Source organism: Pseudorasbora parva, chromosome 7 (assembly GCF_024679245.1).
Source record: "Pseudorasbora parva isolate DD20220531a chromosome 7, ASM2467924v1, whole genome shotgun sequence".
Lineage (NCBI taxonomy): Eukaryota > Metazoa > Chordata > Actinopteri > Cypriniformes > Gobionidae > Pseudorasbora > Pseudorasbora parva.
Genome location: NC_090178.1, coordinates 1,549,413 through 1,565,921, shown reverse-complemented (window position 1 = coordinate 1,565,921; position 16,509 = coordinate 1,549,413). Strand labels below are relative to the sequence as shown.

General features: G+C 39.2%; 1 protein-coding gene across 1 annotated transcript in view; it reads right to left on the bottom strand.

Annotated features, from left to right (window-relative positions):
• The window catches only part of eif3ha (eukaryotic translation initiation factor 3, subunit H, a), a 123,389-nt gene extending 111,865 nt beyond the window's left edge, over window positions 1-11,524 (bottom strand). The window contains exon 1 of the mRNA XM_067447783.1: window positions 11,371-11,524. Coding sequence (XP_067303884.1) covers window positions 11,371-11,451 — 81 coding nt within the window. The 5' untranslated portion in view covers window positions 11,452-11,524. The remainder of the gene's footprint in view (window positions 1-11,370) is intronic.
• Window positions 11,525-16,509: the final 4,985 nt, after the last annotated feature.

Sequence of the window (16,509 nt, the reverse complement as noted above, 5' to 3'; positions counted from 1 at the left end):
TAAATTAAGACCTTTTTAAGAAATAAATTGAAGAGATTATACACTATATTGCCAAAAGTATTGGGCCGCCCCTCCAAATCCCTGAGTTCAGGTGTTCAATCCGTGTATAACTCCAGCTCTCGGCCTGCAGACGCTTCTACACACATTAGTGAAAGAATGGGTCGCTCTCAGGAGCTCAGTGAACTCAAGCGTGGGGCCGTGATAGGCTGACACCTGTGCAATAAGTCCATTCCTGACATTTCCTCACTACTAAATATTCCACGCTCAACTGTTAGTGGGATTATAACAAAGAGGAAGCCATTGGGAACAACAGCAGCTCAGCCACGAAGTGAAATCACAGAGCGGGGTCAGCGCATGCTGGGGTCACAGTGCGGAGAAGTCTCCAACTTTCTGCAGAGTCAACAGCTCCAGACCTCCAGACTTCTGTGGCCTTCAGATGAGCTCAAGAACAGCGGAGAGAGCTTCATGGAATGGGTTTCCATGGCCGAGCAGCTCATCCAAGCCTTACATCACCAAGAGCAATGCAAAGCGTGGGATGCAGTGGAGTAAAGCAGCCGCCACTGGACTCTAGAGCAGTGAGACGTGTTCTCTGAGCGACCAATCACGCTTCAGTCGGACAATCCCATGGATGAGTCTGGGTTTGGCGGTCGCCAGGAGAATGAGACTTGACTGACTGCATTGTGCCAAGTGTGAAGTTTGGTAGAGGGGGGGGGGGTGTGTTTTTGTTTTGTTAGGGATTGGGCTTGGCCTCTTAGTTCCCGTGAAAGGAACTCTTAATGCTTCACCAAGACATTTTGGACAATTTCATGCTCCTGACTTTGTGGGATCAGTTTGTGGACGGCCCCTTCCTGTCCCAGCATGACTGCGCTCCAGTGCACAAAGCGTCGCTCCATAAAGACATGGATGAGGAGTTTGGTGTGGAGGAACTGGACTGGCCTGCACAGAGTCCTGAGCTCTTATTTGCGTATTTGTGATTCCTTAGTTATTTTTGTTATTGACATTTTAATCAAGGCTTTAAAAATCTTTTTTTTAAATCCACTTGCCCTGACCGACTTCTGATGCCTTCATCCGAAAGTTGACCAATTTGTCATTCCGAATTATACAGTAAATCCCATTTTTATGAAAAGCTTTTGTCCCCGTTTTACACATCGTGAAAACCCATAAATGTAATGCCACCAATTTAAGACGATTAAAGCCTTAAATTGTCAGAAGTCAAATTAAAACTTTTATAAGAGCTTCTTAAAACCCGCAGGTTTTTGGATTGAACACTGGGATTGACCAATCAGAGTCGAGTACTCCACAGAGCCTTGTAACGAGGTGCAATACAGAGTAGATCAATTATTTCTCGCACGAAGGAATCGCAAATCAAACATCCCTTACGATTCCCATTGCTGTAGCCTGAAGCCGCATGGAACAAATCTGCCATCATGTACCACAACATTCATAAAACACTGAGCTGGAGGCGATATTACACACAATTCTCCTGGTGCAAGTAACATGTCAAGCCCAAATGACCTGACAGAGCTCACCACATCCCAGCTGTAAAGATATATGAAGCATTTCACAGTGGCGTGTGGAATTAATTATGGATGGACTCCCGGTGAACAAAGTTACAGCCTTTAAAAACTCCACACAGATGGTGGTCAGACATATGGTGGGCGTCCGCAGCTCATTTTCACATGAGCCACAGGCTCTACAAGTTGTTTTCCCAGAGCTTATTGTTGCTTCTTTGGTTTGTAACAGGCTTTAAGGTCAGACGGAAAAAGAGATGAGGTAAAGTCAATATTCTCCGAGCGGAGCCCTGCCAATCTGATCATTTCGAGTCGAGGCGTCGCACTGGAAGAAAAGCCCGTTCCCCTAAATCATTCAGGAGGGAAGTCACACACCTGCTTCCTCAAATCAATTTTTGATTGACGGCTGGAAACTAGGGATCCAGGGAGGTTGTTAGGCCTATTTTAGGGGGGGGGCTGCATGATTAATCGTATATGATAACTAGGGCTGGGCAAAAAAAAAAGATTTTTCGATTAATCGGTTTTTAAAATCTGGTCGATTCAGAATCGATTCTCAAAGGCCATGAATCGATTTTTTTAAATATTTATTTCCGCTAACATTGAACATAAGCTTAACGTAAATCTATTTACTAGTCTTCTCCACTAGATGTCACCCATTTGCCTTGAGTGATCTTACGAAGGAGCGAGAGGCGCACATCATTTATCCATTCAGTGTTTAAATGGCAGCTTCCGGTGCGTTGTCGCCTTTTATAATGCTGAGGTAAAATGCTGGAGTAATACTAAAAATCTGCGGAACCATTTGATGTGACAACACAACACACAGCCGAGCACACACACACACACACACACACACACACACACAGCCGAGCACACACACACACACACACACACACAGCCGAGCACACAACCGCTACAAAAAGGATCATACACGCGAATCCTTGCCTTGCATTAGGATCAAACTTGAGCAGTCACTTAAGCACGTACGTTAGCCATTATAGACATATTCAAATTATAGTCCATATACAGCGCAGGATCAATAATTCAAACCCTAATAGCTCATATTACAAACAGATTTCCTCTAATAATAGTTAGTCCACAGTCAACTTAAGTCAGCACGTTGAGGTATTGTTTTCCCTTACCACAGCAACTACCCATGTCCAGGAATTAACCATAGACTGTAAAAAACGGGAAAAAATGAATACGTTTTTCATGCATGTAAAGTAAATGCACACATGACGAGCGGCAAAATCGCAAGAAAAGCTCGTCGTGAACTGAAAATTGTTTTTTTTTTAAATCATCCAATATCCATTTTATGTTTTAAAATAAATATATCAAAACATTCATAAAATACTTCCCAGATAATTTTTTTAGAATAAAGTTGCATCAAATTTGTATTTACCAATTGTATGGATTTGAAATATAGAGATAAGTTCTGTTATGTACTCAGGTGTACCTAAAATAAAAGGTTTGTGGCTCTTCATTTCTTTTTAATTACCCATTTATGTTTACGGTTCTTTTTTATAAATACCTTTAGTATTTGTATTAAATCTATATTCATTTGAGTTGAATCAAGAATCCAAAATCGAATTGAGAATTGAAACGATTTGAGAGCTTGTGAATTGAAATCGAATTGGAACATCTGAATCGATACCCAGCCCTAATGAAAACGATATCCGCTTCTCTCGATTGATTTCAAATAATTGTCACGATATTGGCCCGCTCGTTTTTTTATCCTTAAAACATGTTTTTCCTTTGGGGTTTGCGTCGATAACGAGCCTCCACTAGCAGTCATGCGTGTGGTTGCCAGATGCGAAGAGCTTAAATCCCTCAAATAGAGCTTTCCCGTTAAAAGGATATACTTAATCATGGTGTTTAACTTAGTCAGTGCAATCTGGCAACCCTCTGCACGCGCTCCTCTAAATGCGGAATAGGGCTGTCACTTTTTATTCGATATTGGAATATGCATTCGAACATGACGTGAGATATCCGTAATCGAACTATAAATAAACGATCCGCTTTTTAAAGTGCCATGTAGCGCAATTTTTTACCGTCGGGTGTTTACATGGAGCACTGTAATCGGTTTAAAAGTCCAATCTGAAGGAAAATGCTCCATATAAACACCTCAGTCGTAATAAAAATGCCCAAACTGAATGAAACTGTAATCGTTTTGAGATGGGTGGATAAACCTTTTCATGAATCGATCAAACTAAACATTTCACCATCTAAACGACCCGAGCGGATTACTGTTGAGTGTGTGTCCTTATATGACGTACACGCCGCGCTAATAATTCATTACATTTATATAGCGCTTTTCTAGGCACTCAAAGCGCTTTACATAGAAGGGGCGAATCTCCTCAACCACCACCAATGTGCAGCACCACCTGATGATGCGATGGCAGCCATATTGGGCCAGAACGCTCACCACACACCAGCTGATTGGTGGAGAGGAGACCGAGTGATGAAGCCAATCAGGAGAGGGGGATTATTAGGAGGCCATGATGGACAGAGGCCAATGGGCAAATTTGGCCAGGATGCCGGGGTTACGCCCCTACTCTTTATCGAAGGACATCCTGGGATTTTTAACGACCACAGAGAGTCAGGACCTCGGTTTAACATCTCGTCCGAAGGCGACAATGCTCTTTGTCAGAACAGTGTCCCCATCACTATACTGGGGTGTTAGGACCCACACAGAGCACAGGGTGAGCGCCCCCTGCTGGCCTCACTAACACCTCTACCAGCAGCTCCTGGTTTTCCCAGTTGGTCTCCCATCAGGTACTGACCAGACTCAGCCCTGCTTAGCTTCAGTGGAGACCAGTCTTGGGCTACAGGGTGATATGGCTGCTGGTTAATAGCTTTGAGATGGGTGGATAAACCTTTTCATGAATCGATCAAACGAAACATTTCACCACCTAAACGACCCGAGCGGATTACTGTTAAGTGTGTGTCCTTATATGACGTACACGCCGCGCTAATGCACCGCGCATGTTGACGAGAGAGGAAAGTACATTTTTCTGAGGGATAAACTTTTTATTTCATAAGAAGTTATGAAGGTAATGTTGGCATAATGGCACTGTCCCTAAACCTATGTAAGCAAACTATCAACTACTTCAACGGCGCCTGACATTATTTGTTCTGAGATGATTATTACACTTTACAACAAATAAATAGCTTTTATAAAACCGTATAAGTCCGTTGAGAGTTGCTATGGCATCCGTGAACACATTCAGCTGCTGGAGAGGACGCGTCGACTTCTGATGCGGTAGACAAACTGAGCTGTGATTAAGTTGATAACCTGCTGTTTCAAACATTAAGTTAACTATTTATTTTCCCATACAGGCTGTGGCACCGGGTCGGGTAACGGGCCAAATGAGCACTTAATCTTATCATAAAAATAAAAAAAAACCTCTTCCTCCTCTATTTCTCCTTTCTTCTTCCCTTTTCTGGTTTTTGCTCCTCGGCATACAAATCTTGGTATTTAGGGCACTTTTTGTGTTTCGTTGCCTCTTCTTGACGGATCGCTTCCTGTTTTCCTGAGTTTTAAGTCGCTTTGGATAAAAGCGTCTGCTAAATGCATAAATGTAAATATTAACGGGTTTGGGCGGGTGCGGATTTAATTTTGATATTTTCAAAATCGAATCGTTTAGAATCGAAAATCGATTATGAATCGAATCGTGAGATGGTAAGATTCCCACCCCTATTATTTTCTAAAAGAAGCGCTGTGCTTCACTCGAATCATCAGATGAGCCGAAATTATTATTTGCGTCATCGGAGTAATTTTTCCAGAAGTTAAATGCATAAATCTTTTGTCTCAGGGGGATATGGGGTGAAGCACGATCATTCGAATGTACTCCAGGGTTTTCTACTGATAGAAAGCCATATGCTAATCGCTGAAGTGACCCTTTAAAGTCCACATCAAATCAAAACTTCGGCTTTTGGGAGTGCGATAGAAGCGCTCAAAACCTACACTCACGTCCGCCAATCAGGAGCAATGATTCTGACGACATCACTGCACTCCAATCGTCCAATCAAATGCTCTGTAGAGTCTGAAGCTCCGCCCCCTACTAGGGCTGGGTATTGTCATGTCTGTTCCTCTTAAAGCAATAATGACCGCTGATGACTCAAACTACAACAAAACATTTATGAACAGGATTACAGATTGATGCAACACACACACACACGTTCAGTCTCACTGACTGACGCTCTCCTGTCCCCATGTTGAGACAGATCGTAAGAGTGTGAGTGTGTGTGTCTATCATACATGTTGTGAAGGGAAGTTAATTTTTTGTTTGTTATTAAAAGTACGATTTCCTAACCCAAAAATAACAGAACTGTAAATATTGTTCCCGAAATATGAATATTACTGTCAAAACTGCACAATTTAGATAAAAATAGGACACGGGTATGACCACAAGTTCAGTCAAAATTAAAATCATCATCAATATTGACGGAGTATAAGAAAACATGGCAGATTATAGACCATCTGTAAATAATGTCCGGCCATTTTGTGAGTGTAAAGTGCTTTGGGTGTACAGTTGTACATATAAATAAATGCCTCATTCATTCATGTTTATAGTCATTACATCCCATCTGTGCTTTTCTAACCAATGGCACAGGAAGTCAAATAATATAAAGACATTTACTTTAGGACGGATGATGATGATAATGCTGAGCGGAGAGATGAACGAGATGAGTCCTCACAAGGTCAACCTGACGTCTAAACCGCAGTAAAACCACATCCAGACACGGACAGAAGAGTTTGAGCAAGACAACAGCGCACTCTTCTGGCAGCGGGGAATAATGCGGTCACATCAGCACACACACACACACACACACACACTCACTCTCACTCTCTCTCTCTCACTCTCACACACACACACACACACGATCTATCTGAGATAAGCGCTTTATATTCAGAGATTCCTGGAACATACAAACAACCAGGTTTACACAAACATATGAACTGTTTTCCACACTGATAATAATCCTAAATGTGTGTTGATGATCAGATCCTCATCTGAGAGTGATTAGTGAAGGATCATGTGACTCTGAAGACTGGAGTAATGATGATAAATTCAGCTTTGATCACAGGAATAAATCACACTTCACTATATATTCACATAGAGGACTGATGAGTTACTGGAGGAATATTACACTGCTTTACTGGAGTTATGGTCAAATTAATGAGCAGATGAACTAACAAAACTTTTGAATGATGGTATGATATAAAAATTAAGTTAAAGTCCCAGTGAACCGGAAGTAGCGAGTGAGTTTTCTTCAGAGCTGTGAAATATTTCCAAAAAGTCGCAATATTAAAATCATTAAGTCGTAACATAATAGTTATAGTAATATTAAAGTCGTAAAGTAATAGTTATAGTAATATTAAAGTCGTAAAGTAATAGTTATAGTAATATTAAAGTCGTAACGTAAAAGTCGTAATATTAAAGTCGTAAAGTAATAGTTATAGTAATTGTAAAGTCGTAACGTAATAGTTAAAGTCGTAATATTAAAGTCGTAAAGTAATAGTTATAGTAATATTAAAGTCGTAACGTAAAAGTCGTAATATTAAAGTCGTAACGTAATAGTTAAAGTCGTAATATTAAAGTCGTAAAGTAATAGTTATAGTAATATTAAATTCGTAACGTAAAAGTCATAATATTAAAATCGTAAAGTAATAGTTATAGTAATATTAAAGGCACAATATGTAATGTTTCAGCATTAAAAATATAAAAGATCACTATATCTATGTTATATATTTTTTAAAGTTGTGTGTTTACATTATCCCGACAGTTCCAATTAACTTCTAAATCCAGAGAAATTAATATTTTAATTCGAAGACACGGACCGTGTCTTTATTTCCGTTATGTCGCCAGTCTTTCACGTCATATCCACGTTTGCGTCTTGCTTCCTGCGAAACTCGGCGGAACCTATGGGCGGAACCGCCAAACTCAAAGAGGAACACTGACAGACAGTATAAGGGGAACCCCCGTATAAAAAAGTCTGTATGATAATGGATCATGACTACTCTTTGCCTGTACGTTTTGCCAGCTCAACAAAGCGCAAACGTAAGGGTGAAAAAAATGACCCGAGAAGATTTTGGGACAGTAGAAGAAGCAAGAGACGTGTAAACCTTGGAGAAGCCTTTGAAAGATGGCGAAATCTTCGTGACAAGCTCGGACTGCAGAGAGATGCTGATCTCGCTTGCGTTTTAATAAACAGGTCATTTAAGTAACCATTCAGCTAACATAATAATCATATAATCATAACATGCTGTATGTTTGCATATTGCATAGCGATCTTGACCACATTGAGACGCGTTTAGCTGAATACGTAATGTTATACATTTTGTATCGGCTTTTCAAACAGGCGGATTCTGTGTTTTTGGAGACTGAAAGAGCTATTTTTTAAAAAACTGATTCAAAAGTATTTCTATCCGTATATTTGGTGACACGATGATGTCGTGTAAAACGCAGATGGACTAGCTATTATTGGTTTTATATGTAGCTGGAGAAAGTAACGTTAGCTTCATAAGGTAATATGCCACTATCTTTGTCAATTAATATAAGGTGACCGTCACTTTTATCATATGTTAATACTACCTACATATAATATTGATTTAATAATGATCTACTTATTCATATATCTCTGAGTTCCAAAATAAATGTTTATTAGAATGATTGATGAACGTGGGGAGCGACACACCGCGTGTTCCAATGAACAACGTATTGCTGGTGCTGGTTCTCTCATTTACTATGTTTTATGTTGGTAATGATAAACTAAATTGAAATGTATTTCCTTATTGAACAGTTGATATACAGAATGTTCGACAATCGCGGATGCCATGTCAACATATCTATAATTTGAGTAACTCAAATTATGATGCGCGGTTAATATGTCAACATAGCCTACCAACTTATAGGTATGTTGACACAGCGACCGCCCGCACAACATTCTGTCTCGCACATTATCTAACGTTACTGATAAGTTTGTTAAGTAACGGTAGCTCGCTGCTATTTCATTAGATTGACATTACATAAAGTGAAAAGCCGTAACTAAATTTAACAATAATAGAGATGTAATATAACAATCAATTACCTTGTCAGTGAACATGTTTTCTGCTGGAGATGCCAGATTCGCTGGTTGACTGGCAATAATGACAACAACTCCCATGAGCCCACGCACTTTCCCGACGTCACCAAAGTACGTCAGTTGTTATTATTTTGAATGAGTGACCCCTAGTGGCCAAAAGTTGCATACTGCACGTTTAAAGTCATAAAGTAATAGTTATAGTAATATTAAAGTCGTAACGTAAAAGTCGTAATATTAAAGTCGTAAAGTAATAGTTATAGTAATATTAAAGTCGTAACGTAAAAGTCGTAATATTAAAGTCGTAAAGTAATAGTTATAGTAATTTTAAAGTCGTAACGTAATAGTTAAAGTCGTAATATTAAAGTCGTAAAGTAATAGTTATAGTAATATTAAATTCGTAACGTAAAAGTCATAATATTAAAGTCGTAAAGTAATAGTTATAGTAATTTTAAAGTCGTAACGTAATAGTTAAAGTCGTAAAGTAATAGTTATAGTAATATTAAAGTCGTAACGTAATAGTTATAGTAATATTAAAGTCGTAAAGTAATAGTTATAGTAATATTAAAGTCGTAACGTAAAAGTCATAATATTAAAATCGTAAAGTAATAGTTATAGTAATATTAAGGTCGTAAATTAATAGTTAAAGTTGTAATATTAAGTCGTAATGTAATAGTTAAAGTACTAATGTTAAAGTCGTAACGTAATAGTTAAAGTCGTAATATTAAAGTCGTAAAGTAATAGTTATAGTAATATTAAAGTCGTAACGTAAAAGTCGTAATATTAAAGTCGTAAAGTAATAGTTATAGTAATATTAAAGTCGTAACGTAATAGTTATAGTAATATTAAAGTCGTAAAGTAATAGTTATAGTAATATTAAAGTCGTAACGTAAAAGTCATAATATTAAAATCGTAAAGTAATAGTTATAGTAATATTAAGGTCGTAAATTAATAGTTAAAGTTGTAATATTAAGTCGTAATGTAATAGTTAAAGTACTAATGTTAAAGTCATAACGTAATAGTTAAAGTCGTAATATTAAAGTCGTAACTGTAGTATTTATTTTAGGTTGTGATGGCTTTTTGATTAGTGTTTTCCTAATATTGCATGTATTTGTTATTGCTACTGAAAGTTATTAGTAATGTAATGTTTTAATATTGTGTGCACCTGCCAGGGGACTGCAGATGGAAACTAGCATTAGCTAATTCTGGTACAAAACAACTTTTTGTAAGATTAATGTATTTTGTACATTGTCCCTGACAAATAAACTAATTAAATTAAATTAATATAGAACAGAGGGCAGAGTTTTTACCTCAGCCCTCCTTCTCATAGCAGACTAATGGTTGGTTACGCATTTAAAACGCAATTTTTTGAGTATTAACTTTTTTGAGGACTACTCACACACATCCCTTTATATTATTAATTATTTTGTTTAGAAATATATATAAACAATGTTTTAAACAAAATAACTATTAAAATAATATCACGATATATTTCTTAAATAAATAAAAATATATAATTCTTAAAAAATAAAATATATGCATTTCTTTAAAAATATAAAAATAAAAATATATGTATTTCTTACATTTTATATATATATATACATACACACACAGCGTTGGAAAAAATTAAGAGACCACTTAACATTGATTCTCAATTTTTTTCAGAGCTAGCTATATATACACATACATACACACACACACACACACACACACACACACACACACACACACACATTTATATTTTGTTTTAAAAACATTTATATTAAAAGAAAAAAAATATCCTTTTTATTATTTGTATGAATCATTTTGCTAAAACTTTTTATTTTTATTTATTACTTAATATGTTGTGAAGGGAAAGTTAATTGTATTTTATGTTCTTGTATAAAGAAATATTATAATAAAATAATTTTTATTATCGTACGGACCCCAAACTTTTGAACAGTAGTTTTAGTGCTCACTTACAAAAGACAACAATATCAAAATATACAGCATAAGCTACGACAAGGTGCTTACTCTGAAATACACACTGCTGGGACTGAGTGAGTGAGTGAGAGAGAGTGTATGTGTGAGTGTGTGAGTGAGTGAGTGAGTGAGAGAGTGTGTGAGTGTGTGAGTGTGTGAGCGAGTGAGCGAGTGAGTGTGTGAGTGTGTGAGCGAGTGAGTGAGTGAGTGAGAGAGAGTGTATGTGTGTGTGTGAGTGAGTGAGTGAGTGAGTGAGTGAGTGAGTATGTATGAAAGAGAGTGTGTATGTGAGAGAGAGTGTGTCTGTGTGTGAGAGAGAGAGTGTGTATGTGAGAGAGAGTGTGTCTGTGTGTGAGAGAGAGAGTGTGTATGTGTGAGAGAGTGTGTATGTGTGAGAGAGAGAGTATGTATGAAAGAGAGTGTGTATGTGAGAGAGAGTGTGTATGTATGTATGAAAGAGAGTGTGTATGTGAGAGAGAGTGTGTATGTATGTATGAAAGAGAGTGTGTATGTGAGAGAGAGTGTGTATGTATGTATGAAAGAGAGTGTGTATGTGAGAGAGAATGTGTATGTGTGAGAGAGAGAAAGTATGAAAGAGAGTGTGTGTGTATGTGTGTGTTAGAGAGTGAGTGAGTGAATGTGTGTACCACAGCACAGCTCATAAACTATGGTAAAGCTTACAGTAAAAACCAAACACAAACACAGTTTAACTTTATCCAGCGCGCTTCCTGTTCGAGTAACCGATGAACGCAGAGCTCCCCCTACCATCCTCCCGCCGGACACACACACACACACACACACAATAATCCCTCACCAGCCCGTCGATCTGGATCTGTTTGACCGGAGACTCCAGCTGACCGGACGTCGAAGCGGCGGATTCTTTGCGGCTCGCCATTATCAGAAGAAGAGGAATAACCGAAGCACGTGTGCGAAGGCTCTTCCGGGACGATGAGACCACTTCCTGTGCGAAGACGCTTCAAAATAAGGGTCGCGAATTAGCGGGTTAAAGGGATAGCTAACCCAAAATTGAAATGTATCCCATGATTTAGTCATTCTAGGTGTGTATGACATTCTTCTTTCAGACCAAAACAATCAGAGTTATATTAAAAATGTCCTGACTCTTCCAAGCTTCATAACGACAGTGAATGCTGGTTCTGTCCATCATCCATCATAAAAGTGCATCTGTCATTATAAGGTCTATATATACACATCTATACACTATAAGTACACATCTATACAATATATATATATATAATGTACCGCTCTGGAAAAAAATTAAGAGACTACATAACATGTATTTCTCAATGTTAAGTCTCTTAATTTTTTTCCAGAGCTGTACATTATATATATATATATATATATATATATATATATATATATATATATATATATATATATATATATATATATATATATATATATATAGTATAGATGTGTACTTATAGAGTATAGATGTGTATATATAGACCTTATAATGACAGATGCAGACACATGCGACAACGAAGACCCCGTACTGTTGCCCACCTTAAGACTTGTTTGCAGGAAGAATGGGACAAAATTACACCTGAAACACTTCATCACTTGGTGTCTTCAGTCCCTAAACGTCTTTTAAGTGTTGTGAAAAGGAATGGCAACATTACAAAGTGGTAAATGCTTTACTGTCCCAACTTTTTTTGAAATGTGTTGCAGGTCTGAATGACAGGAAAGGATGCATATTTACAAATGACATGAAGTTGGCCAGACAAAACATGACATATGTTGTGTTCATATTGTCTGCAATGAAATACAAGTCAAAGTAAATTTAGAAATCACTACTTTCTTTTTTTATTTGCGTTTTCCAAACTGTCCCAACTTTTTCTGATTTGGGGTTGTGTATATATATACACACTCACCTAAAGGATTATTAGGAGCACACACTAATACTGTGTTTGACCCTTTCTCCTTCAGAACTGCCTTAATTCTCTGTGGCATTGATCAACAAGCTGCTGAAAGCATTCTTTAGAAATGTTGGCCCATATTGATAGGAGAGCATCTTGCAGTTGATGGAGATTTGTGGGATGCACATCCAGGGCACGAAGCTCCCGTTCCACCACATCCCAAAGATGCTCTATTGGGTTGAGATCTGGGGACTGTGGCGGCCATTTTAGTGCAGTCAACTCAATGTCATGTTCAAGAAACCAATTTGAAATGATTGGAGCTTTGTGACATGGTGCATTATCCTGCTGGAAGTAGCCATCAGAGGATGGGCACATGAAGGGTCGCAATCCGTCCCGTGAAATACGGAATCGTCCCGTATTTTCAGGAAAAATTATGCATCCCGTATCAAAGCAATACGGGACGCGATTTGTCCCGTATTTTACATAAGTCCACCCGCATTGTGTGAAGACACGTCCTATTCTGCCCCTAGTTGGGTCGCTGCCGTCGTTGGTTTGTTTCAGGTTCACGGGCCGTGAATCACGGCCAGAGTCAGAAGAGGAGGGGACCCCGCCTCAGAGTCCTGCACGGGTCCATTTTTGGAGACCCGCCCCCGCCCGTACCCGCAAGGTTTAGCACCAGATCCGACCCGTGACCCGTGAAAATTTCAAAATTAAATCCGTACCCGCCCAGACCCGTTAATATTTGGCCCGTTACCCGACCCGTGCCCGCGATAAATCACACACGCTAAAACATTCAAATTAAAATGCTTTATTTTTTTATCCTACACCTCTCTCAACATCAACAGCGTCATGAATGGGCTAATGAAACAGGCAAAAGTGCCTTTAAAGACTCATTGTCAACAATTTCATATAGCTACTCCACTCACCAGCTTTACTTTTACTTCATCCATTGCTACTCCTGCAACGCTCGCTCCTTCTGCGCTACGAGAGGCATCAACAAAAGTTTCAATGTCGCAGTGGTGGTGACGTGATGGGTCAAATGGTATATCATTGTTGCGTGTATGTGTAATGGTAATTTGGACATAGAAATTGTAATAGCCTACAATATGTTGGATGGGGGAAGAAGGAGGCGGGAACCAGCGAACATTTAAAAGACTTTAACCAAACAAAACGAAAGTAACGTGAGTAGCCCTTCATGGACATCTCCCATGCGCACACGCATAATAAAACATAAACACAACTCAACGTCAAATCCAGGTCTGGTGATCTCTCGTCCTTATATGCTTCCGAGCTCCCTCAGAGGACTCGAGACCGGTGTGGCTCGCAGGTGACGCTCATTCACAATCACGCCCTGGTCTCTCTCTCTCTTGCTCTCGCGTTCACTTTGCCACAGAAATATTGCACATATTTTTCATCCGCCCATCCGCGCTACTACCCGCCCGCACAGAGTTAATTATCCGCCCGCATCCCCGCCCGTGAATTTTATAAATGTCATAATCCACCCGTTTTAGCCACTTTTATGCGGGTACCCGCGGGTACCCGACCCGTTGCAGGACTCTGCCCCGCCTCGCCATTTCTTTTCTATATGGGCAGAATCCATTTGAAACGATGGCGGAGGGAGGTCCAGATACTCTATATCAAAATAATTTTTTGATTGATAGCGTTAGATTTCATATGCTGCCTATAAAGAAATAATGTTAATAATGTAGGCTACATTAATGATGTTATGGTATGATTTGTTTATTAAGGTTAAGTTGTACAGTCAGACACAAGCATTACTTTAATAAGATATATATATAATACATATTTAATCAAAATAGGACCTTTTAGGAATAAAATAAACAACTATTTGTTATGCTTAACAAATTTAAATAATTGCATCATCCAATACTATAGAATTAACAATAGACTATAAAAACGGAATAATACATAAATATATTTACTTAACTTACCAAAAATAAAAATGTTGTTGAGTGTTTTATTAAAATGAGAAATGATTGTAGATATTATATCATTTACAGTTATTTAGGTGTGGTTTCACTGTTTGGATGGTGTTACTGCAAACAATGACAAATATTGTAGTCAAAATCTTTGTTCACAACACTATATAATTACTCGAGTTAATTAGCGATTTCTTCTCCTACTCCCCTCTAGGTTACAGCAGCTGAGTCTGTTTTTCATTGTCATAGCTGTATTATACTGAGTGCATCTGTTCACACTGATTTCAATAGCAGATATCCTATTATAATGGCCATTGGTATCAATCTTAATATATATACAAATTATGAAAACATAATTTAAATTATGATATACGACCACTGCCCTGGCTCACCATCAGGACTGTGGTCATCATGCCACCGCTGCGGCAGGCGTCCCTTATTTTTCTGTATTGAAGGTGGCAACCCTAGGTACATGGTGGTCATAAAGGGATGGACATGGTCAGAAACAATGCTCAGGTAGGCCGTGGCATTTAACCGATGCCCAATTGGCACTAAGGGGCCTAAAGTGTGCCAAGAAAACATCCCCCACACCATTACACCACCACCACCAGCCTGCACAGTGGGAACAAGGCATGATGGATCCATGTTCTCATTCTGTTTACGCCAAATTCTGACTCTACCATCTGAATGTCTCAACAGAAATCGAGACTCATCAGACCTGGCAACATTTCTCCCGTCTTCAATTGTCCAATTTTGGTGAGCTCGTGCAAATTGTCGCCTCTTTTTTTTATTTGTAGTGGAGATGAGTGGTACCCGGTGGGGTCTTCTGCTGTTGGAGCCCATCCGCCTCAAGGTTGTGTGTGTTGTGGCTTCACAAATGCTTTGCTGCATACCTCGGTTGTAACGAGTGGTTATTTCAGTCAAAGTTGCTCTTCTATCAGCTTGAATCAGTCGGCCCATTCTCCTCTGACCTCGAGCATCAACAAGGCATTTTCTCCCACAGGACTGCCGCATACTGGATGCTCTTCCCTTTTCACACCATTCTTTGTAAACCCTAGAAATGGTTGTGTGTGTAAATCCCAGTAACTGAGCAGATTGTGAAATACTCAGACCGGCCCGTCTGGCACCAACAACCATGCCACGCTCAAAACGGCTTAAATCACCTTTCTTTCCCATTCTGACATTCAGTTTGGAGTTCAGGAGATTGTCTTGACCAGGACCACACCCCTAAATGCACTGAAGAACTGCCATGTGATTGGCTGATTAGATAATGGCATTATTGAGAAATTGAACAGGTGTTCCTAATAATCCTTTAGGTGAGGGTGAGTGTATGTGTATATATATATATATATATACAGTTGTAGGCAAAATTGTATTTGAGCACCCTGCTATTTTGCAAGTTCTCCCATTTAGGAAAATGCAGAAGGAAAATGCAGAAATCACAACGTATGATTTCGTAACTATTTATTTGTATGATACAGCTGCAAATAAGTATTTGAACACCTGAGAAAATCAATGTTAATATTTGGTACAGTAGCCTTTTTTTGCAATTCCAGAGGTCAAACGTTTCCAGGTTTGCACACACTGCAGGAGGGATTCTGGCCCACTCCTCCACACAGATCTTCTCTAGATCCGTCAGGTTTCTGGCCTGTCGCTGAGAAACACGGAGTTTGAGCTCCTCCAAAGATTCTCTATTGGGTTTAGGTCTGGAGACTGGCTGGGCCACGCCAGAACCTTGATATGCTTCTGACAGAGACACTTCTTGGTTATCCTGGCTGTGCTTCGGGTCATTGTCATGTTGGAAGACCCAGCCTTGACCCATCTTCAATGCTCTAACTGAGGGAAGGAGGTTGTTCCCCAAAATCTCGCAATACATGGCCCCGGTCATTCTCTCCTTAATACAGTGCAGTCGCCCTGTCCCATGTGCAGAAAAACACCCCCACAGCATGATGCTGCCACCCCCATGCCTCACAGTAGGGATGGTACTCATCATTCTGCTTCCTCCGAACACATTTAGTGGAACTTTATGACCAAAAAGTTCTATTTTGGTCTCATCTGACCACGACTTTCTCCCATGACTCCTCTGGATCATCCAAATGGTCATTGGCAAACTTAAGACGGGTCTGGACATGTGCT